This window comes from Garra rufa, chromosome 1 (assembly GCF_049309525.1).
Source record: "Garra rufa chromosome 1, GarRuf1.0, whole genome shotgun sequence".
Lineage (NCBI taxonomy): Eukaryota > Metazoa > Chordata > Actinopteri > Cypriniformes > Cyprinidae > Garra > Garra rufa.
In genome coordinates, this window is record NC_133361.1 from 34,322,520 (window position 1) to 34,349,030 (window position 26,511).

The 26,511-nt window shown below is 37.8% G+C and overlaps 1 protein-coding gene across 1 annotated transcript in view; it reads left to right on the forward strand.

Moving 5' to 3' along the window:
* The first annotated feature begins 1,839 nt into the window (after positions 1-1,839).
* gpatch8 (G patch domain containing 8) overlaps positions 1,840-26,511 on the forward strand; it is a 47,233-nt gene continuing 22,561 nt past the window's right edge. The window contains exons 1-2 of the mRNA XM_073839209.1: positions 1,840-1,919; positions 13,905-13,982. Of these exons, the coding sequence (XP_073695310.1) occupies positions 1,875-1,919; positions 13,905-13,982 (123 nt within the window). The 5' untranslated portion in view covers positions 1,840-1,874. The remainder of the gene's footprint in view (positions 1,920-13,904; positions 13,983-26,511) is intronic.

Below are 26,511 nucleotides of genomic sequence, written 5' to 3' on the forward strand. Positions count from 1 at the left end.
AAATGGGCCACAGTCAGCCAGCCTGGGAATCCTGAGGAATGTTTTTAACTCATGTCCAGCTTCACGTAACAGTTTCCTCTGCCTCGTCCCATCTTAGTTATACGAGTTAGAAAATTGACTGGGTTATGTAGAATTTGGTCTCAGATGAAATGATCTAATCTTGACTGAGTTCCCTGCTGAAAAAAAAACAGCTAATACCAGCCTAGGCTGGTTGGCTGGTCTTAGCTGGTTTAAGCTGGAAGTAGCTGGTTTTAGCTGGTGGTTTCCCAGCCTGACCAGCTCAGACCAGCCTGGCCAGGCTGGAAAAGTGGCCAAAACCCCTCTAAAACCAGCCTGCCTTCAGCTATGACCAGCTAAAACCAGCCAACCAGCCTAGGCTGGTTTTAGCTGTTTTTTTTCCGCCATTTATTTGACACTTTTATAGTGTTCTACATGTGTTTTGGATGAAACTAAAACCACAACAAATTTTGTTTGCCTTTCAGCTGTGGAAAGAATCACTTAAGATCTGATTAGCTTTTAGCAATGCTATTTGAATGACATTTGTTGAGCCACACCAATCATGTCTTTTTAAACTAGTGATGCCATACAATTACATGCAAGAAATAGCCCTACTTCTGCTATCAATTCTTGTGTGTTGAGAATACACAATGCATACTATACATTGAAGGTCTTTATGATGTATACAAAGTTAGTACTTATGCAAAATTTATAGATAGATTCTGTCCCAATTATACTCTTTGCTTGTTTAAAAAAACCTTGTACAATAACAGTAAATGTTGGATGTATCATATTACAATACTTTTACACTAATGTTTTTTTTTTTTTTTTTTTTACATTTGTGACCCTAGACCACAAAACCAGTCATAAATTGCACAGGTAAAGGCTATTTGTAGAAATAGCCAACAATACATTATATGGGTCAAATTTATAAATTTTACTTTTATGCCAAAAATCATTAGGATATTAAATACAGATCACGTTCCATGAAGATACATTTGTACATTTTCTACTGTAAATATATCAAAACTTAATTTTTGGACAGTAATATGCATTGCTAAGAACTTCATTTGGACAACTTTAAAGGCGATTTTTTTCAATATTTAGATTTTCAAATAGTTGTAGCTACTTTGTCTGATCCTAACAAACCATACATCAGGAGAAAGCCTATTAATTCAGATGATGTATTAATCTCAATTTCAAAAAGGTGACCCTCATGACTGGTTTTGTGGTCCAGGGTCACATTTAGAGTAATACAGTTTTATGTTAACTACAGATAAGGATGGGCTGGAAGATTGATTCAATGTTTTTAACTTTGGCAAGCTTGTGAGCCAATGGGATGTTTTTTTTTTCCTGGCACCAGAGGGAGCCCTCACAGTAACTAACAAAAGACAGCTGATAAAAAGTATCACACGAATGACAAACGCTATGTGTGTATACATAATACAATCAAACAAAAATATTTTAAGTAACAAACTGAGGAAACTATATAATGTTATTATAGCTGAATTATTTTCCGTTCATTCATAAACAAAGATTCAAAAGATGTATATAAAAACTATACTAGCGAGTGTAAACCACATTTTAAAGCGTATCCGTAAATTTTGTGTCAAGTCTCAAGGACCAACAAATGCACGGTAGTCCTTCACTGTACCATTCATAATATGAAGAACGAACGAACACACCAGCGACGGTTCAAAATGCTTTTTTCCAGAGTGCGTTCAGAGTTTAACGCGCGTAGGTGATTGGACAGCTAGCCCCTCAATCAAGAGTGGCGCACTGCCATTGGTCCATCGCTCATCCGCTTACTTTACTGGGCGTTTCAGTCAACAGAGGAACAAGTCGGAACGCAGGAGACGAGGCGAACAGGAGAGAAAATGGCCGACAGATTCTCTAGATTCAACGAAGAACGTGATTTCCAGGTAAAAAATACTACAGGAACTGCACGTATCTGAAACATACAGGATCAACGTGCATTTTGGAGAGCTGTGTTTTGTACAATTTGGTATTTTTCTGTTTGAGCCGCTGAGCTGGCGCTACCTCTATGACACTAGAACAGCGGTATCCTCTCAGTTTAGCATTGACAAGCTCAAGACCAGCAAGGTGTCCGTGTCTCTATTCAGTTTACCTCATACATTTTTAAGAATTTCCAATGAATATCCAGATGGCCGTTGAAGTCTGAGAAGTGCCGTTATTTGACCCCCTCGTGTTTGACGGGATGTGTTGTTAATTTGAGAAGGGGTTTTGACGCTTGTAGGATGACCGCAGCTGTCCCCGGCCTGGCACTCAGAGATAAACGCCTCAGTCAAAAGAGTATGAGCAAATATCTCATTTACAGAATCGTTAATCTTAACGATTTGCATGTAAAATGTTTGCTTTTACTTGTGAAGCTTAAAATCCAAAAGCTGAGTTTTATAATTAAAGCTCGTTTTAGTCCAAACTGCTTTAACTTTGGTACGACGTTAGCTGAGATATCATGTCCTGCGTTTGCTCGCGGTTTTGGCTATATGTGAAGAATACAGGCATTGTTTGATTTGTTTTTGTCTCAGACTGACTCTCGTCTTGCACAATGGCATGTTTGTGCTGTATTTTGCATACCTGATTTGCAAGTTATACCAGCTGGTAACGTACAAAGTCTGTAGTGTTAATGCATGGACTCAATGTGCTAAGAGAGATCCGTTGTTTATTGCATCTTGCTGATGTCAGATCTGGCCTCTTGACTGCTTGAGTGTTGGCATGCTATGATTAAAATAGGTTTTCTGAGTTGTTTATTGAGTAATGCATGTAACATTTTCTGTGCATCTCTTGAAAAATCATGCTGTAGACCTTGGACATTGTTGTTTTTGTTTTGACGAACTGTTATTTGTCATGAGGGTTTCTTCATATAATTCTTACTGTTCTTCTGGGAAGGTTTACTGCTGATTTATCTAAAGGCTTGGTTAGTTTTGTCCCGCACTGATGTGTAGGCAGATAGGCCATGTTGTCAAAGTCGTCCAGCCCCCATCTGAAAGAAGGGTTTCTGAAACCACCCAGTTGGGCTGTGCATGGAGTATTGACAGGAACAAACAGGCTTTTATTAGAGTGCCTACGAACAGTGTGAAGCCCTTAGTTTAGATTAGAGCCAGCAGCCAACTGAGAGCTTTGCCTTGGCAATTTGTCAGGGGCTGGCGACAGAATTAACAGCATTTGCTTATTCTTTAAACAATCGATAATAGTGTTTAGACACTGTGGTTGTTGCTGTTCTGAAGTTTGTTTGTTTTTTTGACAAAAGTCTAGTTTTACCAGCCTTGTTAGACAACTCTTCAGAAGTTTGGAGTCAGTACCATTTTAGGACTTTAAAAGAGTAGTTCACTTTCAGAACAAAAATGACCCTTGTCATCCAAGATGTTCATATCTTTCTTTCTTCAGTTGTAAAGAAATTATGTTTTTTAAGGAAAACATTTCAGGATTTCTCTCCATATAATGGACTTCTATGGTTTCCCCAAGTTTGAACTCCAAAATGCAGTTTAAATGCTAGTTCAAAGGTCTTTAAATGATCCCAGCCGAGGAAGAAGGCTCTTATCTAGTGAAAACGATCGGTTATTTTCTAAGAACATTTCCAGTTTGTAAACTTTTTAATCTACACACAGAGCTAGAAAAGGTGAGAATTTGAGGTTAAAAAATATATAAATTGTAATTTATTTTTTAGAAAATACCTGATCGTTTTGCTAGATAAGACCCATCTTTTCTCGGCTGTGATCGTTTAGAGCCATTTGAAACTGCATTTTGAAAGTTCAAACTCGGGGGCACCATCAAAGTCCATTATATGGAGAATAATCCAAAAAACATAATTTCCTTATGACTGAAGAAAAAAAGACATGAACATCTTGGATGACAAGGGGGCGAGTACATTATCTGTAAATTTTTGTTCTGAAAGTAAACTACTCCTTAATTCAGCAACAGTAAAGACATTTATAATGTTACATACATTTTCTGTTTCAAATAAATGCTGTTCTTTTCAACTTTCTGTTTAATAAAGATTCCTGAAAACATATTAGAATGGTTTCCGAAGCATCATGTAACACTTGTTGACCGTAGTAATGGCTAAATTACTTTTGAACAGACTTTAATTGAAAACTGAGTGTTTACTATTGTCATTTTGCATTATCGACCCACTATTTTTCTGTTTATTACTGTAAAGCTGCTTTGACACAATCTGTATTGTTAAAAGTGCTATATAAATAAAGGTGACTTGACGTAAAATATTAAAATATTTCAAAATAGAGAACAGTTCTTCCAAGTTGTAATAGTATTGCACAACATTATTGTTTTTACTGTATTTGTGAGCAGCGTTGATGACCAGAAGAAACTTCTTTTATAAACATTACACAGTCTTACCAACCCCAAACTTTGTGCAGTAGTGTATACTTTTCCTGTTCAGATATATAAAAAAAACACTGTGCTTATGCAAGACTTACATAAATGCAAAGGAAATGTGTTCTTTTGCATGCATACGGTCTCAATTTTATTTATTTATTCACCCGGTTTATTTTAGGTTGGCCTTAAACAACAAAGGTTAGACACAGCGTTCGGAATTAGACTGTGTCAGTTATCAAAAATAAAATGAACATACAGAGCTGTGCATTCACATGTTAGTAAACCACATAATATATTTATAGAAAATTAAAGTCAAGAGTTCATTTGGAGCGTTAACGTTTGCACACTGCTGTGAGAGAACAATGACATGAAGAAAACATGAGAAATCAGATGCATTTGTAAAAGCTCTTTGGCTTTGAACATTTGCATTTCTGACTTTGTGATCAGCGAAATCAAAGTTTAGCATTTTTGTGGTTATGATCCTTTTTTTATGTGTGGTAAGTGATAAACTCATCATTGTATTCACTTATCCAAATCAGCTTATAATAGTTAGTCATGTTGAAGAATTAGTTCACTTCCAGAATGAAAGTTTCCTAATAATTTACTCACCCCCATGTCATCCAAGTTGTTTATGTCTTTCTTTTTGAGGAAAAACATTCCAGGATTTGTTTTCCATATAGTGGACTTCAATGGGGATCAACAAGTTAAAGGTTCAAATTTCAATACAGCTTCAAAGAGCTCTGCACAATCCCAGCCAAGGAATAAAGGTCTTGTCTAGCGAAATAATCTGCCGTTTTCTCAAAAAAAAAAAAAAAAAAAAAAAATGTATATACTTTTTAACCACAAATGATCATCTTGCACTAGCTTGACTTCAGACATCACGTAATCACGTTGGAAAGGTCATATTGAAGTTGGAGGAGAAAATGAGATTGAGTTTTTCACTCTACTCTACCTTTTTGAACTGAAGTACACAGACGCAGAACTAACCTTGCGTGACCTTTCCAACATGAAAACATGATGCATGAAGACGCGCATGGGCATTGCAGAGCTAGTGCATGACGAGCATTTGTGTTTTTTTTTTTTTTTTTTGTAGAAAATGGCAGACAGTTTCGCTAGATAAGACCCTTATTTCTTGCCTGGGGTCATGTAGACCCCTTTGAAGCGGCACTGAATCAACAATTTGGACCTTCAACCTGTTGATGCTCATTGAAGTTCAGTATATGGAGAAAGTCCTTGAATGTTTTCCTCAAAAACCTTATTTTTTTTTCAACTGAAGAAAGAAAGACATGAATCTTGTATGACATGGGGGTGAGTAAATTATCAGGAAATAGGGATGCACCGAAATGAAAATTCTTGGCCGAAACCAAGGCCGAAACCTGAAACACCGAAAGAATTATGCTAATTATTAGTACCATTGCATTTATGGCCATGACTGTGTACTAATCTTACTGAAATCAAGGCATTGCAATTGCATAAATTAATATTACAGTTTCAAAGAATAAATCAATTATATTCATTTAAACAATTATTATCAATCAAGTATTATATTACTTAAATAACATATACATATATTTTACTGCCTTTGTTTAAATTCTTTAATTGTTTAAATTTTTATAACACGTTATCTTGTGGATCCATCAGTTCACATTTACAACTCTACGTGTTTATCTTCCAGCAGGAGGCGCTTTCAGAATGGTAGTACACAAATCAGCGCAGCAAATGGCTTTCATATTTATTCAATGGATAGCCTTTTGAAGTTTCATTGCAATTCTTGTCTTTCAGTCCCCACATTTAAGACAACCTGAAATCATAATTAAGACTTTCCTAACCCCTAATAACACTGCAGTCATCAATGAAAATTAAGAGCTTTATTTCAAGAACCGACTTTCAAAAATAAAACTTTCCCACCATATTCGGGGCACAAGAAAAATATTAGGGGACTAAATTAATATCAGCATATGAAGTATAACCGTCTCTCATTGTCTCAGAATGCACGTCAGATGCTGAAAGCACTGTCAGTTTTTACTTTCACTTTAACATATTGCGCGGTTTTCACGTTGCTTGTGTGATGTCCATTGGGTCACCTCCAGGGTTTAAAACATAAATATTTATAAAAATACAGTATATAGAAAAGACATATCTTTAAAATATTGCGACGTAACACCAACGTAAAGCCATTGTTTTTCACTCACTAAAAGCTACATCTGTCTCGATCTCTGCTCTCATCACTGCAGGCACGACTGCAGACACACCCCCTCTTGAAATTTCGGCATTACAAGTTTTGCAAATCGCTATCCGTGGGTCTTTCTCAGATAAACTGAAATACGTCCACACCGCAGACGTGTTGCTTCAGACAAGCACGTGCAGGCTGCGGTTTCTGTTTGCGTCAACATACTGTTTCGGCCGTGTTGTTTCGGTGATAAAAATCTTTCGGCCGAAAACCGAAAATGCACTTTTGGGCCGTTTTCGGCTGAAAATTTTCGGTGCCCGAATATTCGGTGCATCCCAATCAGGAAATTATTATGGAAGTGAACTAATCCTCTAAGCGTCACATTGTGATATGTTAAGGGGAATATAACAACAAAGCCAATGAAATGTTAAAAGACTGAAAGTACATATTAATAGACGTCCTACAGAGGTCACTTTCATAACTGCATAACTGTGGTCAGTCTGCTTGTTCTCTCTTGGGTTTTTCCTTTACGTTTTGCTCATCTCTGTCTTGGACGAGGCAATGCATTGTGAATTCAAATGCCTTGTGTGTTTACCTGCATAGCATGTCTATCTTTGAACAGCAATGTCTCTTGCTGACTGTGGCCAGCATACCAATGTGCTGGTCTGTGTACTTCCCTTTCAGCTCTTGATGGAGTGGTCAGTTTTGTATGTTTGTTGCTTCACCTTTGCGCCTTTGGTCCATCTTTATTCATGAGGAACGCTTATATAAATCTTCCGTTTATGCAACAGTCTGACAGTCTATGACATAGGCTTGTCTTTAGTTGACTGTGGGCTTTTTTCACTTGCAGTGTCTGGCATATTTATTTGTGAATATCTGAAGAGGCTAAATAAAGTCAGTCTAATGGAGTGTTTCAAGGTTGCTGCGGTTCAAACCGTTCTAAAGTCTCAAGACTCAGGTCTATACAAGATTGGACATCACACTGTGCGGTTTCGTGTGGATCGGTTCAGCGTTGCATTCTCCAGCTTGCTCAAGGTTGAGATGTCTTTTATTGGATGATGAAGTGGGATTATTTATCTTTGCTGTGGTGGCTTCTCTCTCCATGTTTGGTTGTATTTTCTAGCTGCAGCACTGAGGTGTGTGCAGGATCTTGGAGATGAGTTGCAGAACTTGGGTTGTGAGTTTAGCTTACAGTCTGATGAATCACACAGTACATGGTCTGAGCCGCATGTTCTACTTGGTTGATCCACAACAGATGAACTGTCAGGGTTAGGGTTGCATTGTGCTCCTGTCTTGGCTGCAGATAAAAAAGGGTTTTAAAACCCCTTCTGCTCCATTCCGCTTAGAGCAAACCTTCATTTTGATTTCTTCTCTCTTGATATATATCGATGTGCCCCATGCCATATTCTCTCTCAGTGGTTGTTCAAAGTTCTGGCTCCTGAGGGGTCTGGACTCAAACTGTCACTGATCCTGCTGTCGCCAGGCAGATGTCTTTGCTGCCAGCAGACGGGATGAGAAGAGAATACACGCAGGATGGAAATGTATTTCCCAGAAAGGTCTCCCGCAGGAGGTGTCACCGTCTGTCTCTCGTTTCCTTCTGGAATTATTTCTCATAATTATGTGTTGATCAGCTCTGTCAGTTGATAGATCCCAAACCAAACAGCTGTATTTTGCGGTGAACAGGGCTCTATGCTTACTTTTCTTTTTAGGAGCAAACATTTAGGAGCACAGTCAAAATTTCAGGAGCACCTTCTAATCAAAAAATCTGATAAATTTGCCTTCCTATTATGAGGTGATATTTGACTCCTTAAAGTGATTAACAGGGGAATTTGTTTTTTCATTTGTAATGGCATTTGTCTAACTTTAATAAAAGTATGTCATCTTTTATGTCAAATTTGTAAAAACTTATTTTATTTGATAAGTTTTTTTTGAATTTTTTTATTAAAACAACAGAAAAAGAACAAGTAGAAAAAGAATAAGTTAACAATCAAATGAAATCAGTATTAGCTAAATTAAATTGTACTACAGAGGTGGCCCAGAAGAACACAAAAATGTCTTGTAGATTTTAACGATTTTTTATGTTTAATGAGGCTCAGAGGTGGCATGAGTGCAATTAAATGTATAAATTCAGTGTTTTAAATATAAAATTTTGAATATAGAAATATTAAATGATTTAAGTAACTGAAAAGATACTTTAAAAATGAAACTAAAACTGCCAGTAGGTGGCAGCAAGTCACTGATTTAATTGCTGATTTTTTTGATACGTTCGAATGGCTGATTCATTTAGGAATAAAGAATAAGTGACTGTCTTTATGAATGGATAACTGATTCATTGACTCACTAGATTTGTTTAAAAATGCACATTTATTCATAAACAAAACTCTGCTGTGTTTGAATGGAGGTGCGCAGCGGTTCAGTTGTAACTTGTTTCAAACTATTTTTGATGGAGAAATAGAGCAAAATCAGGTAATAGTGTTATAGTCAGACATTGTAAGTCACTTAAAGGGGCCATCGGATGCCCATTTTCCACAAGTTCATATGATTCTTTAGGGTCTTAATGAAAAGTCTATAATATACTTTGGTTAAAAGTTCTCAATAGTAGTGTAAAAAACACGCTTTTACCTTGTCAAAATCAACTTTGTAAAATATCAACTCATTTTATTGCATGGTCCCTTTAAATGCAAATGAGCTCTGCTCGCCCTGCCCCTCTCTGCTTGGGATGATGAGACATTGTTTACTTTAGCTGCATTTAGCAGCGAAACTTCCCAACAAGCACATTATTGTCACGTCATTATCGTGGGAGCGGCCTCTGTCGGTGTGCCTTCACACTGACAAGAAGCTGAGAATGACCTGATTTTAATTACTTTTAAAGATTAAAAAATACCACTGTGTGGATTTTTATAATTGTAGGGTGGTTGTGTACACAAACTGCCAACAAACATTAATGTTCAAACAACATGTAAAAGTTAGTTTTGCATCCGATGACCCCTTTAATATTAACTTCTTATTTAACTGTTGTATTAAATCAATATCTCATTTACAAACTCAATTAAAAATCATTAAAACTGTCACTCATCTTAGTTCTTTGCGATCTCACAAAGTTCCAATATAATCAACAAAGCTCTCTATACTGCACAGTGAATCTATTTACACTCTACAGTCGTGGCCAAAAGTTTTGAGAATGACACAAATATTAGTTTTCACAAAGTTTGCTGCTAAACTGCTTTTAGATTTTTGTTTCAGTTGTTCCTGTGATGTACTGAAATATAATTACAAGCACTTCATACGTTTCAAAGGCTTTTATCGATAATTACATGACATTTATGCAAAGAGTCAGTGTTTGCAGTGTTGGCCCTTCTTTTTCAGGACCTCTGCAATTCGACTGGGCATGCTCTCAATCAACTTCTGGGCCAGATCCTGACTGATAGCAACCCATTCTTTCATAATTACTTCTTGGAGTTTGTCAGAATTAGTGGGTTTTTGTTTGTCCACCCGCCTCTTGAGGATTGACCAAGTTTTAAGATCTGGGGAGTTTCCAGGCTATGGACTCAATTTCAATGTTTTGGTCCCCGAGCCACTTAGTTATCACTTTTGCCTTATGGCACGGTGCTCCATCGTGCTGGAAAATGCATTGTTCTTCACCAAACTGTTGTTGGATTGTTGGAAGAAGTTGCTGTTGGAGGGTGTTTTGGTACCATTCTTTATTCATGGCTGTGTTTTGGGCAAAATTGTGAGTGAGCCCACTCCCTTGGTTGAGAAGCAACCCCACACATGAATGGTCTCAGGATGCTTTACTGTTGGCATGACACAGGACTGATGGTAGCGCTCACCTTTTCTTCTCCGGACAAGCCTTTTTCCAGATGCCCCAAACAATCGGAAAGAGGCTTCATCGGAGAATTTGACTTTGCCCCAGTCCTCAGCAGTCCATTCGACATACTTTTTGCAGAAGATCAATCTGTCCCTGATGTTTTTTTTGGAGAGAAGTGGCTTCTTTGCTGTCCTTCTTGACACCAGGCCATCTTCCAAAAGTCTTGGCCTCACTGTGCGTGAAGATGCGCTCACACCTGCCTGCTGCCATTCCTGAGCAAGCTCTGCACTGGTGGCACTCCGATCCCGCAGCTGAATCCTCTTTAGGAGACCATCCTGGCGCTTGCTGGACTTTCTTGGACGCCCTGAAGCCTTCTTAACAAGAATTGTACCTCTTTCCTTAATCTTAGTAGCCACAATATCCTTGCCTATGAAGCCATTTTTATGCAACGCAATGATGGCTGCACGCGTTTCTTTGCAGGTCACCATGGTTAACAATGGAAGAACAATGATTTCAAGCATCACTCTCCTTTTAACATGTCAAGTCTGCCATTCTAACCCAATCAGCCTGACATAATGATCTCCAGCCTTGTGCTCGTCAACATTCTCACCTGAGTTAACAAGACGATTACTGAAATGATCTCAGCAGGTTCTTTAATGACAGCAATGAAATGCAGTGGAAAGTTTTTTTCGGGATTAAGTTAATTTTCGTGGCAAAGAAGGACTATGCAATTCATCTGATCACTCTTCATAACATTCTGGAGTATATGCAAATTGCTATTATAAAAACTTAAGCAGCAACTTTTACAATTTCCAATATTTATGTAATTCTCTAAACTTTTGGCCACGACTGTACACTTAGTTTATGAAAGGATTCATGAGATATGTCTCTGATACTTTGCAAAAACATGTAGAAACCTTTGAGGTTCCCTTCAGCACAAACACAAATATGCTGATCAGGCCAGTTGCACTGGTGCTCTTTAATATTTTTTCATAGTCGCACACAGTAGTTTTGTGACTGAAATGGTCGCCTTTGTATGCAGTCTGAGTTAGATTTTAATGTAGATTTTTCTGCAGGGTGACATGTTTCTCTAATACAATCTCAGAAAGTGATGGGGAGTCCTTGAGAAACATAGAAGTAATATGTTGCCATGCAGCAGTGAATATTCACTTTCATTTGTCATTTTTGACTTCTCAATGTAGCATAGTATACATTGCCTTATTTACGTTATCATTAATAGTAGATGAGCAGTGGGATCATACAGACCTCCCATAATGAGTCTGACCCTTGTCATCAGCTGTTCGGGTGAACGTAAATCAAGCTTTCAGGCGGGACGGCTGCTCCCATGATGTTTAACTGATTGTTTTTTGTGTGGATGTGAGTGTGAAGTGTAAATTCTCAGAACAGGTGCCGTTTAACAGCTTTAAGCAGTGACTCAGGTCAGAGTTTAAACAAAGACAGCCTTAGAGCCATCGGTTAGATGAGGGGATCTAGTAGCCTCATCCACAGCACATGCATCTGTCATATGTAGTATTGCATTGCTCCTCTGCTAAATCCTTCTGCCTACAAATCTCTATCTCTCTCACACTGTGCTGTGTCAGAGGGCAAGTACGTGTCAAACCGTGACCCTGCTGAGAGCGTATTTTTCTTTGTTTGCATGTGTAAGAGCACACAGTATTCCCGTCGGATGTATGTGGGAGTCTGCTGCTGAATGTTGTTGCACCCGATAAATGTCAAGTGCAAGCGTTGTATTGTTGAGAGTGAATTTATAGTTGTGTTCTTCAGAAACTTGTAGTGGCCAGTTCTGGTTTAAGCGGTGTGTATGTGGGTGGGTGTGTGTTTGTCATTGGCCTGTCATTGGGACGCGTTGACTCCCTGTAGGAGAGGGTTGTGATTGCACACAAAGCTGGAGAAGGATAGTGGTGTACAAAAACAGCTGACAGCTTTAACCGGTTTTAGCTGCTGTCAGTGTTTTGAGCTGTTTATATTTGTACTAAATCGATTTTCTCTCCACTCATTTGCCATTATCCTGTTTTTCATCAGTGTTAATATTAATATATTAAGATTTCAAAGCCTAAAGGTGACGCATCATGAAAATCTGACTTTTTCCTGTGTTTAAGTGCTATAATAGTTTTGTTTTTTGTAAGCCTTTCTTAACAAGCAACAAAGAGTGTACCAGTTCTAACGCCATGCTGAAGTTTTGAGCTAAGCATGCTAACTGTTCTGTTGTTGGCTGCACAGACGAGCACAGAACACTATTTAGAGTCCCAGCCTCAGAGGAGACAAGAAAGCAGTGGATTTATTTATTTATTTACTGCATATTACGCTGCTGCCACACAGATCTAATATAAACATGCAATTTCTTTCCCAGCTGTTAACCTTCACATACATAACTGACTGTTTTTGTAGCTCATGTCTGTTTTTAACAAGCTTGTGTGTATTTGACAGTTTAAGCGCAATAAGACATGAAAGAGAATTAGTTTAGTACTCACATGCCATGTGGCAGCCACTTTCTGAGCGCATGCTTCGGATGTGTGGGATCAGAAAACCATATATCAGAAGTTTAAACTAATATGGTTTAAAATGCATGATTTCACCACAATAGACATGATAATCAAAACCGAACAGATTTTTTTTTTGGCAAAGTATCTGGTGTACAAGCTTTCTTTCTGCTTCCACTTAAAATAGGCATTTTTAAATTTATACAATAACTGATCTGTTTGGTATTTTGAGCGCAAGCATGATCGGCCGATTCGGATCGGAGCATCCCTAATCATTTTCCTATTGGTCTGGACCAAATGAAGTGTGAACACACCCTAAAGAGGTCTGATAATTTGGATTTGAGCTGTGGCACTCATGGTAGAGATCCTGTCCGATCTCATTCAACTAGGGCTGGGCAATATATCGAACGATTTTGTGATGCGCGTTTAGTCAATGAAGCCGGTGCTTTGATTAGTAGTAAATCTCCATCACGTGCGTTCCGCTCAGGTTCCGCTGGAGCGGCAATTGATGAACAGAGACGTAAATCTCTGACAAGCTACGCCATATCGAGCTTAATATCGCGCATCACAATATCGTTCGATATATTGCCCAGCCCTACATTCAACTGCCTTCAGATTTTCTCTTTTTGCATTCAGTAGCAAGTGGCAAAAGATAAAAATAACAAAAATAAAGGGGGAAAAGTCTAGATTGACTGACCTATCTTTCATAAAGAAAAAGATGAGCAGGTGGAATGAAAATCACCCCTCCTCCCTTTCAAGGTGACCTCGTTTCTTCTCATCTGATTAAATTCCTGCTGTCGGTATCTAGGCAGATGAATGATCCGGTTAGTCTGGAGTTTAGCTTCGAGCGTGAAGCCAAAAATTGGTTCACAAAAACTGGATGTGTCTGTTCTGTTTGCTCATTTCCTTTTTAAGAACGTACAATTGCAGTGTTTTGTATGTCACTTGATTTTGAGAGGGGAAACACTAACGGGACATCTTTGATTTTTAGCGCACAAATAATTTGACAGGAAATGTTTGCTCCGCTTTAATCTGTCAACTTCCCCATCTCTCTCTCTCTCTTTTCTCTCAGGGTGGAAATCACTTTGACCAGTATGAGGAAGGTCAGTTGGAGTTGGAACAGGCGTCTTTGGATAAGCCCATAGAATCGGTAAGGCCGCACACCTCACTTTGTACTGTTGACTAGAACAGCTGCTTCCTGTATGTGAGAGTGTGAATGATTGGTCCAGTCAGGGATAGCCACACCATCCTTCTCCCTTATTTTAGAGACAATCACCCCCTTTTCGCTAAATAAGTCAGCACTCCCTTTCTGGAGGCCACCGTAGTCCCCTTCCCTGTTCTCCACCCCGGCCTTCAGTGAACACATCTGGTGTCATCACCTGTGTAATGACTGTTTAATGAAGACACAGGTGAAGGAAATCTGTTGGATTGTACCAATCACTGTGATCAGCTTGCTTTTATTATTTTGTATTTTTTGATCACAGATGTGAGTGAGTATGAATGTGCTTGTGTGAATTAAAAGGTATTCCACAATGAAGCTTTTTATTTTGACACTTGTTTGAAATGTGAAGTGGATGGCACACTGCGGAAAAGGGAAACAATACAAAAAGACATGCACAGTCAACTTAACACTGGCCAAACTCTTTGACCCACATCTTGGTTTTGATCTGTTACCCATAATTGCTTAATTTTATGGCTAACAGTGTTATCCAAGGGCGTTTCAAAGTACAGGCCTGGAGTGTTTGTCCACATGTACGTGTGTATATTTTGCAACTTTGGTGAGCATAAAAGACATATATGGGCCATTCTAGAGTTTTTTACAACCAAAAACACATTTAAAAAGCTTTTAAGAATTTAAATCTTAGATGTTAACTAAGATCCTTCTGTTATCTGTTAAAACCCACAATGATATTTAAAATATCAGTAAGCTTAATATATATCTTTGTCAGTATGATCAACTTTTTGCCTTTTAAAAGAAAAATTGGATTCAAAATACAACAAATCTCATAAATCACTCTTGAAATATTATTAAAATTGTAATTATTGTTGATTTACCTCTGGACAAAGATTCTAAAACTTTTGGAAAATACAATAAGAGAATTAACTGCACAATTACTCAAAGTGTACCTTGGATATTATACAATTTGCATGCATACAAAATTTGTGGTAAAAAGACTAAACCAGTTCTGTAGAATGGCCCATATGTGACCCTGGACCACAAAACCAGTTTTAAGTAGCACTGGTATATTTGTAGCAATAGCCAAAAATACATACAAGTAAAGATCATGTTCGATTAAGATATTTCGTAAATCTTCTACCATAAATATATCAAAACCTAATTTTTGATTACTAATATGCATTGCTAAGAACTTAATTTGGACAACTTTAAAAGCTATTTTCTCAATATTTAGATTTGCTTTTTTTTTTTTTTTTTTTTTGCATCCCCAGATTCCAAATTTTCTCAGCCAAATATCCTACCCTAACAAAGCTTATTTATTCAAAAAAATGACCCTTATGGCTGGTTTTGTGGTCCAGGGTCACACATATCGATGTTATGTATAATATGATACAGATTAAAAAGAGAATCCCACCAAATTATTCAAACTCCAGTTGAGACATATCTGCATATGGTTTGCTTTTGTAATCAGCAGCTAGTGTATTAAATAGACGCAACAAAGCTTCAAATGCTCACGCTGCGTAAGCCACCAAATGGAGGTTATGATGTAAGTTTGATGTTGTAGTTCACTCTGTCCGCCTGCAAATAGACTCCCCTAAGCCTACAAGGCAAAGAAACAAAACCGCCCAGCCGTCCCTTCAAAAGATATGCGTCAACTCTCAGAGCTAGACTTTAATACTAAAGGACAGTCATCTATGCACAGACATCCAGTGGTTCAATTAAAGCGCTCCATCAATACATTAACTCTGAATCAGTCAGATTTGTCAGACTCGGAGGCAGGCCTCTGATACGCAGACATGCCACCAATTCAATTACGCAACGGGTCTGCGTGTCTGCTCCATTTGATTCAAGCGAGACTGACCTGATTTAGATATGAACCACTCAGTGTGTCGTCCACCTCACATAATGGCGCTAGAGAGAGAGAGAGTGTGCGTTTTGATTGAGAGAAGCTTGTGTGTGTGTGTGTGTGTGTGTGTGTGTGTGAGAGAGAGAGAGAGAGAGAGAGCACATTAGTGCCCAGTATCTTGTGTGTTTTTTGTTTCTGTGTAAGTGTTTGTGTAGGACAGTTTATTTCAGATATTTTGAGTATTGTACACAACTTGGGGTGTTCGACATTTCTCTCCTGCAGCGAATTGGCCCCAATTAGCTAAGCAGCTCTGACCCGGTTTGTATCTGCACGCTCTGCTCTCCTCCTCCTGTCTCTTTAGGGGCTCCTTGTAACGCTTTCTCACTCTCTCTGTCTCTCTCTCTCTCTTTCTGTCTCTCTCTCTCTGTCTCTCTCATCATTCTTTTCCTCTTTCTGTCTCTTCAACACAGTGATTCGGTGTACAGTACCCTCTGTCATTATGTGCTGGCATGGTGCTTGTGCAACTGGGACTGCATTTTTCGCTGACTAGGCATGTAGATAATATCGCAGGCAGCTCTCTCGTCTCTGTCTCTCTGTCTCGTTCCTCTGGTTCGCTCTGTATTTCAGGGGCTTGCATGCCTGATGCCTCTCCTCCTCTCCATGTTGTCCCTTCTGCTCCAGTTACACTCAGACCGCGTGACTAAGGCAAATTTATGCAGATATGATTAGGTAAATTCCCTCAAACCTCCTGTGACTTTCTGTTCTGCTATCAAATCTCTTCCTTTTTGTAATATACATCAAGTTAAGATGCTGGTGACGTATTTCATAGCTAAGAGTTTTATGTCCCATATAAAACATCTGCACTCCTGTGTTTAAAAACAGGTCATCTGCTTAATGGAAACCACCTGTTTATATCAAAAGGACCATTTTTCCATGTGCATTAGTGTCAGGACTCAACAATAAGGAAAAAATGTCAGAATGTCTTGATTTAGCCAGCAATTATTAGGAAATTTTACCATTAACTTTTTTTTAATGATAGATAAAATAGTTTATTTTTTTTAAATTGTGAATACAAATTACATCAAATTTCTAAAAAAAAAACAACAACAAAAAACCTGGTGAAAGTGTTGTTAAAAGACTTTTGTAGCATGTTAGCTTTTATTAATGTAAGTCTATTGCTTTGAATTAGGGCTGGGTGATAGGAACAAAAAAAAAAAAAAATTTCATATCAATTGATATCGATATTTATCACGATAAATGTCAATTTTTTTTTTTGTTCTTTCTTTCAAGTTTAAAGGCAGATTTCTGCTCCAATGTGAAAGTGGTAAAAAACAGACCATTAATTGTGGTTTTAAACTATTCTTTATGGTTAAAACATGACAAACACTTCACGTTTTTGAATTCTTTACACTTTTCCAGTCATTGTTCCTTAACAAAATAAATACAAAAATATTGAGAAAAAAAATTCTTAGTTCTGCAAGTTTTAATGATTAACATTGTTTCAAATCAAGAAATGGTTTTAGAAAATACACATTTGATAGTAGCTTGACTTAGGATGCAGATGTAGATTTATGTTCATTATCAAAATCAGTAATATCGGTAAAAATTGTAGCAACCTCATTTTTATATGGTGAAATTTAATTATTCTGATGTTTGTTTTTTTATTTATTTATTTTATTTTTTTTAAATAACCATTGGTCTTCCAGAGTTGCACACATTTAGATCATGATAATCACAGTTAAAACCACAAATATAGCACCTCAATACCATGGTAAAAATATAATATAGTTTCTATGTAATTGTATGAAAAGCAGTAGTCTAAATACATTTTGTATAAAAGCATAAACGCTATAGCTTAATCACAAAAACTGTAATTACATTCCATTACTCCTCCTTCAATACATTTTAAACATGTCTACATTAATAATTTAATAAAATTAGACACAAATACCCACATTTCTGACACATTTACCATAATTGTAAATGATGGTGATTTGTAAGCTGAGCGGATAAATTGGCTAAATGGCGCGTTTCAAATGACTAGCGTTCTTTCGTTCTGCCTTTGCCACAAAACATTATATCGAACACAAGGAAATTTATATTGTTTGATAATTATCCTTATCGGTTTATCGCCCAGCCCTACTTTGAATGGTGTAATCATGTCCAATATTTTTTAACACAATCTGTTGAAGCATGTTTTCATGTGTTTAGTTGTGAATCAGGATTTTTCAGATCTCACGGTCAGATCTATTCGGTGTTGTTTGGAGCAGCCACCATCCCAGAGTGCGGGTCAGAAGGACACGAGAGAGAGCAGGAGAGGTGGCCTGGCTGCCTGCCTGAACCAAATGATTCCTGCTCCTGCACTATTGTCTATGGAGGGGTGTGGAGAGTAGAGCTGCCACACGCAGTGTTTGTGAAGAGCGGAGACGCTTCACACCGCAGAAAACGATGGCTATCACTGTCACTTTTTTACTCGCCTGAGTATAATCCACAGTTTATAATGTTACCTCAATCACACAACAACATATGAGCTTTCGTTTATTCGCCACCCGTTTTCCTGTTCTAGATCCAGAGTGTCAGGGCTATTTTCCACCAAACACCAGAGGTGTATTTATATCGCAGAAGTCCTAGCAGCTGGTCCGTGGATGGTGACAGCCATCGCTGCGTATATGTGTGTGCGCGTCTCATTCGACCGCTGTGTTTGCCACGCTCTTGTTTTTCCCATGCCCCTCCTCTGCCAATCATTGTGTGTGATCTGTAGGCAGCTAGAGGTCTGTGGTAATCGGGATCTTCTTTTATTTTCCCATAAGCTTTTATCTACTCATCCCCTCTTCTTTCTTGCTCTCTCAACACCTTTGTTTGTCTGTTTGCATGTTAAGTCAGTAGCATTAGTTTCTCTCACACACACTCCCCTTCATCTTACTATGTATCTCAACACTCATCTTCCTTTCTCCCGTCCTCTAACCCAAGGAGATGTGCACTGGGCAGTGACCGAGTCAAATGACAAACATTACGCCAATCGCAAACATTACAGGATTGATTATCACTCTTGGTATGTAACTGAGGTTTCACTTTACTACAGTTGAAAATACAATTGTGACCCTGGATCACAAAACCAGTCATAAGAGTGAATTAAAATAATGAATTAATAAGCTTTCCACTGATTTATGGTTTGTAAGGATAGGACAATATTTGGCTGAGACACAACTATTTGAAAATCTGGAATCTGAGGGTGTAAAAAAATCTAAATATTGAGAAAATCGCCTTTAAAGTTGTCCAAAATGAAGTTCTTAGCAATGCATATTACTAATCAAAAATTAAGTTTTACAATTTTTATGGTAGGAAATTTACAAAATGTCTTCATGGAACATAATCTTTACTTAATATCCTAATGATTTTTGACATAAAAGAAAAATAATATAATAACCCATGCAACTTAAGACTGGTTTTGTGATCCAGGGTCACAATTGGCAGTCTTGTTGTATACTGCTACATAGGGTTATTTTTACACAATTTGGTTATTAACAAGTTTCAAAAGCATTTTGACCAATGTCACTCACTTAAATGTTCAGGACAACTATAAAGTGAGCTCAGTAAACCTGTGCTGTGTGAACAGAACCACACTGGAAAACTTGTCTGTCCTATCTTACAGTGAGTACATTGTCTTTTAGGGTTCTGGTATCTAAAAGCAATGGTGATATAAGCTCTGTGACTTCTGAAGGATTTAAGTCCAGTTGCTGTTGTTCACTGGAGCTGCTCCCATCATTTTTGTGGTCTGGATGAGGCCCAAACATTGCACTCTACACATAAATATTAATATAATATTAAATACAAAAAGCATTCAAAGTCACCATCCATTAATCAAGATTGAAGGGATAAACCTGCACCTCGACTGGACACATTTTCGAGTGTTGTGTAGGCTTCCATGTTTGGATATTTATTTTAGTCACTGTTATGACTGTTATTACAGCTCTCACGAAAATAAAAGATAAATATGATTTGGTTACTTGATCATAGCAACAGTATGAGCAACAATGAAACAGTCAAAATTAGGGCCCTAATTTTAGCCAGTTTTTTTTCTGCCGAAATAATTTTTTTTAAACTCTGTTTTAATGGTTACAATAAGAAATATAAATCAAAAAGCATGTGTCTTCGCCATTCATTCCCACAGAGACACGCAGAACATGCAAGATCCATATTTAAATAGCATTTCTGTGGCCTAATATGTTTGATTTAAGTAAATTTGATGGTTTAATAGTAAGTTTCATGACATTCCGCGTTCTATAGTAATTTTAATTTTTATGACTGAATCCCGTGATTCTGTCCATGTTTTACCCATCGTGGAAATCATAGGACGCTACACTATTTTAGTAAATCCCAAATACTGACTGTGTAAACATTTCCCATGAGTGACTGATTATATATCTCTCTGGTACAACAATTTGCCACTTACCAGGCCAGAAATTGACACGTGCATACTTCAGAGCCTTCACTTCACACAGTTTAGCTTTGCAACCACACGCACACACATTCTCCTAATGAAGTTCTTGATGATCTTCTGTGTGAAAGTTAAACCCAGGAATGTTCTGATGGAAAGGTCAAGGGTGGCCATTTCGTGACAGCACTGACCTGTTGATGCGATCCTATCTGCTTGTTAAGCTGTGATGTAACAAATAGTGTTTCCGGGTCCAAGCCTCCACTCAGTTTCAGTTGTGAACAGCCATCAATTATAGCACACATTTAAGTTAAACTTTTAAGTGTGCATGGTCTCTTAGCTTACGGCAGCCCAGTTACCAATATTTTACTGATTCAGAAAAGATGAATCACTCTGCCTGGCCAACAAAGATTTTACTATGGAGATAAAAGTAAGGATTATGATATTTTGGTAGTATTTCAGCAAACATTAAAGGGGCTATATGCAACTTTCTGAAATTTAAACTCGCGACTGACACCTGTGGCCAAAAAACTGAACTGCTCTTCCTTTCTGCTCGCTCTCGCAGCGCGCGCTCGTACATACACACTTCACAAGTCATCCGCTGCAAAGATGTCAACATTATGTTTACAGAGGTAAGAACAGTCAAATACATATATTGTAGGCTAATTGCTGACTAGCGGTGGTGGCAGAGTGATCTGAAACGTTTAACATGAACGCGCTTGCCGTCACATCCGCAGACAGCGCGCGAAAAATCCGACCCAACAGAAAATAGGAAAAATAGGATATAGGCTTATAGGTGCACCCACTGTGAGCTGACAAGGTGTCAGTATGCTCATCAGGAGACGTTTGAGTCATAAATGGTCAAATAAAAAGGCTATTGTTACGTTTATTTTTGGGAAAAAGTTACATATAGCCCCTTTAAGTGTATATTAGCACCATATGTTGTTTGCTTTTGCCATCTGATAAAGTGCTCAGACCCGGAAATGGTGACACATGACATTGGTCTTAACAAGCTGATAGCTGAGATGTGTTTTCCAACATTTTTGTCGACAGTCGTCTTTTTTGTTATTGGAAAGTTAAGAGGTTCACCAAAAATTAGAAATTGGCATCATTTATTCAACCTCAAGTTGTTCCAAATCTGTATAAGTTTCTTTATACTGTTGAACATGGAAGACGATATTTACAAAAAACGTGGGTAACCACAGTTGCTGGTCTTTGGAAGTCTATTGACTTTCGTTGTGTGGAAAATCTACTTTTGTGTTTAGCAAAAGAAGAAACTCTTAAAGGTTAAGAACAACTTAAAAGGTGAGTTAATGATCACAGGGTTTTCACTTTTTTAGGTGACACTTCTTTTAACAGCCAAACCCAGAACTTTCCAAGAACTCAGTGGCACTAAAAAGTGTTTAGACACTTTAGCCACACTTATTGGCTTTGTTTTATGTAACAGAATGCCAAACCAAGTGGCATGCATTGAAAATCACTTTTTTAACAAATGTTTATTGGGTTTTAAAGCATACAGTGTGATATTTTTAAAACTCCCTCTGCTGTCTTCCCATTTGGTCCTGAGCAGCTTCCACCTTGTGGCGGTAAGGAAGGAAGTGTTAGATTTCTCTCTCACACTGACTCAACACCAACTGTCCAGGTCCTCAAACAAGTTCCCACCCCCAAAACACCTCGGCTGGTCCATTATCCCACCTTAACTTTGTAACACTTCCCACTCTGGTCTCTCTGGGGCTTGTTGGTTGTTTCTCTGTTTAAAGGACTGACCTTTTGGCGTCCAGCTGTAGAGCATGAAGGTCAGCAGGAACACTGCCACCTTATAAATAGTTTCATCAGCCACCACTGGCTGACTTGTACAGTTAGTTGATTTGACATTTCCATCGGCCACTGAGACAGTTCCTAGTGTGGTTATGTCACTGTAAGGTGGTTTTTATTTTTAATGTATCAGCATAATAGTTTCTAGGCAAATCTAGAAAGCAGAAGCTGTTTTCATATAGTTATTTTCACATTTTTCAAGGAGAAGTTCACCTTCAGAACAAAAATTTATAGGTAATGTACTCACCCCCTTGTCATCTAAGATGTTTATGTCTTTCTTTCGTCAGTCATAAAGTAATTTGAGGAAAACATTTCAGAATTTTTCTGCATATAGTGGACTTCTATGGTGCCACGAGTTTGAACTTCCAAAATGCAGTTTAAATGCGGCTTCAAACGATCCCAAATGCGGTTGTAAATGATCCCAGCTGAGAAGGAAAGGGCTTATCTAGTCAAACGATCGGTTGATTTTTATTAAAAATTACAATTTATATACTTTATAACCTCAAATGCTTGTCTTGTCTTGTTCTGCCTGAACTCTGTTTTTTCTGGTTCAAGTCATTAGGGTATGTCGAAAATCTCCCATCCTATTTTCTCCCTCAACTTCAAAATTGTCCTACATCGCTGTTTTACCTTTTTTGTTAAGCTTGTTTGATCATCTTTACATGTTCACGGTACTTCTGCAGCAATGTAGGATTATTTTGAAATTATTTTTTTTAAGTTGAGGGAGAAAATAAGATGGGAGTTTTTCAACATACCCTAACTGTCTTGAACTGGAAAAAACAGAGTTCATGCAGAGTGATTTTCAATCGTTTCACTAGATAAGACCCTTCTTCATCATCTGGGATCTTTTAGAGTCATTTCAAGCTGCATTTTGGAAGTTCAAACTCGTGGGCACCATAGACATCCACTATATGGAGAGAAATCCTTAAATGTTTTCCTTAAAAAACATAATTTCTTTAAAACGGAAGAAAAAAAAGACTCAGACATATTGGAACATATTGGATTGGACAAGGAGGATGAGTACATTATCTGTGAATTTTTGTTCTGGAAGGATCTTTTAATGCGTATTAGATGTTTATGTAGATTTTATTTAAAAGATGACATGTTTTTGTAACAGCGCTACTGTGAGTTTTTCATGCTTCACTGTTGCACAATATAAAATGTCAAACTTAGTTTAATCCCATTCTCCTAGACTCATTTTTAAGTCAGTCTTAATAAAGCTGTCACAAACACTGGAAATCCACTCGCTGCCCTGCACATCTCCGTCCTGTTTTAATTTAATCCCACCTCTCCCTCACTCCCTGCTATTACTATATTGATAACATCACTCTTTATCACTCTTTTTCTTGTGGGAGTGTATCTGTTTGGACAATATAACATTCTTTATGTTGTTTAAAACCATTTTATATGAATTAACTGCCAGTTAGTGGATGTGTAGATGTGTGAATTCACTGTGGTAATGTAGTGGATCAAAGAGACAGTGTGACCAGTAGAAAGCTGTAGAGATTGGCCAGTTTCTTCAGTTTGTGTGACGTTTGACTGTTCTTTTGACAGCCCAGGGTTTAAAAGCCAGGTTCGTATGGACATGTTTTCACTCCACTTGCACTGCTGTTGGATTCTTCGGCGTTGTTGCTCTTCATCTGTCTGTTTTATTTTAGTGCATTCATCCGTTTGTCCCCACAAAACCCACCCGCCTCCCACGTCTGCCAGACACGCCATTCACGGGGCCGGTGATTGGCCCCAGGCCACGTTTGACTGATTCTGATTGGCTGCTATGAAGAATTAGACTAAACAAAGACAGCTCTCTTCATCAAGTTCTGTTTCTCTTGATCTAACGATCTCCTGTTTGGGAAAGAGGAGTTCACGATTGCTATGTAACTAAAGTGCTCTGCTCAGCAGGAAGAGGTAATGTGAGGTCAGCTCAACGCACACCCTGTTTAGATGCTCCTCCAGTCCTCTGAATGATGAAATGCTGTGTGTTGTTAGCAGAGGATGCTGCAGAGCCACTGCATTGCAGGCCTTTTGGGCTGGGCTTACTGCAGGCGCATCTGCACTGCTGATAAACCAAAGATCCTGGGACTTGCGCTCTTTCGATGCTGCGGACTGTCTTCTCGTCTGTACGCAGTGAGCTCATGTGTCTCATGATGAAATCTGTTTTTTTTTTTTTTTTTAAGAGGTACATGTGAGTCCCTTGCTGCAGTTAGCCTCATGCTGATTTTGATGTGCGCTCTGTGGCCTCCTCTGCTGACTATAAATACAGAAAAGGAAATGATCGTTATCCCACGGTCTTGTTCCTTTTTTCATCCCTGTAATTTGAACGGAAGAACATGCACAGAAGTGTTTGGATGTCCAGAGGCCCAAAGGGGATTTTGCACAAGATGAGCATTAGCGCAGCTGCCCATGCTCTAACCATCTGGAGAAAATGTTTTCATGTTCTATCACCACACACATGTATAAATCTATCATGCAGAATGGATTTTTAGTAATTGTCAATTCTGATTTTTTACGCAGTACATTTTTTTTAAAAGTAACTAATTTTGAGATGCAAACTATTATTCAAAAGTTTGGGGTTTATATCAAGACTTAACCTTTACATTGTTACAGAAATTTTCAAATAAATTACAAAAAGTTTCAAATAAATGCTGTTCTTTTTGAACTTTAAAAATAAAAGAGTCTTGTATTACTATTGCCTCAAACACAGAGCCGATACCGATTATTTCAGATCAAGTAGACCGATAACCGATATTTTGAACCGATATCTGGTGTAAAAATAAAAATTAATGTCAAAATTTAAAGTAACAAGGTCTCTGACAAAAAATTCTTTAAATGCTTTCGGTTTTGAAAATAACTTATAAAAATGCTTAATATCGGCACCGATAATTGGTTGACCACTAGTTGAAAATATTGACTTTAATCTATTATCATTTTGATGAACTGATATAAATTCTTAAATGACAAATCTATGCTGTTTTCAGTTGATGCGTGAACAAAACTTAATGAAACATTATTTGTAGTGCTCTTCCAATCCAATAAATTGCAGATTTGTGCTTGCTTTTTATATAAAATAAGTCTCCATTCACAAATTCTGTCAGTTTAATTATGTTAAATACTGTTTTTGTGCTCTTTAATGCAGCGTGACAGATACAGCTGCCTCAGTACAAGTAGCAGTGTGGAGTGCAAACTAACTATTCAACGTTTTCTCTTTACTATCAGTTACTGCACAAAATAACCATGAATGGTCATCAGAAGATATGTTGAAAGAAACGGTACAACGTACCGAAACATATGTTTTAACCACAGAAAGGCATCGCTGAAATCCATCACAGTAACAAATTATATTTGAAAACGGTTAAGTTGTAGTATTTCATAATACTAGTTATTGTATTGTTCATATTACTACTTATTGTATTTTTGATCAATAAATGCAGCCTTAGTGAGCATAATAGACTTCTTTCAGTAACATTTAAATGATCAATCCCAAACTTTTGAATGATAATTTTTATGCTAATAAAAATTCACAAAGTTTAACTGTGCAAAAAGCAGTGCTCAGAGGAAATATAACATAGATTTAATGTACATTAGTACAATATCATTGTTGGACTCTATTGTTTAGAGACCTATAAAATGGCATGCTTGATTATTGGTTTATGTAACAGCTCATTTTTATACCCTTTTGTTTAATTTCTTAAGGTAAGATGAACTGAGGAAATCGTCTTCTCATTTCAATCTATCAATCTAATCACAAGCCAACCCTTAAGCGACTTGGGGACTTCTCAGGAGGCCTGTTGCAATAACCCCATTAAATAAATGGAAAAATATGATCAAATCCCAGTGGCAATCTTAACACCAAAGCAAGGAAAAAAATGGAGTAGCTATTTGAAGCACCACTTAAAACAAGCCTCATGCTTTTCCAATAACAGTGACAGTGACGATCCAAATTGGCCAAACTGTTGAAGAGCGTGGCAAACAATCGGCAGCACTGATGGAAAGCGGGTGTGTCTTGTGGGGTTGACCACTCCCTCCCCTACCCATAATGCTCTAACCTAGTTCTCGCTCCACTCCTCGCCTCTCACACAACACATTAATGGCTGCTCCATCTTATGCTCACCCTCTGTAGGTTGTGACATCTGTTTAGATGACCTTGTGCATCACCGCTGTATGCTCGGCCTCATCTCTAACAGCATCCTGAGCTCTCTGCTGCCCTCTCCCTCCTTGTATATGCTCACTACTATACAAACATGACTAACACCGCCGTTTCTTTTTGTTAAAAGTGGTTTAACAAAAGCTGCATGCTGGTTAATGGTTTTTTGTTTTCACCTCTTTCGTTTTTTGTTCATAATGGCCTTTATTTGTGGTGTGCGTGTGTGTAGATAAGTATTTTTTTTTCAATGCACTTTTTTTAATAT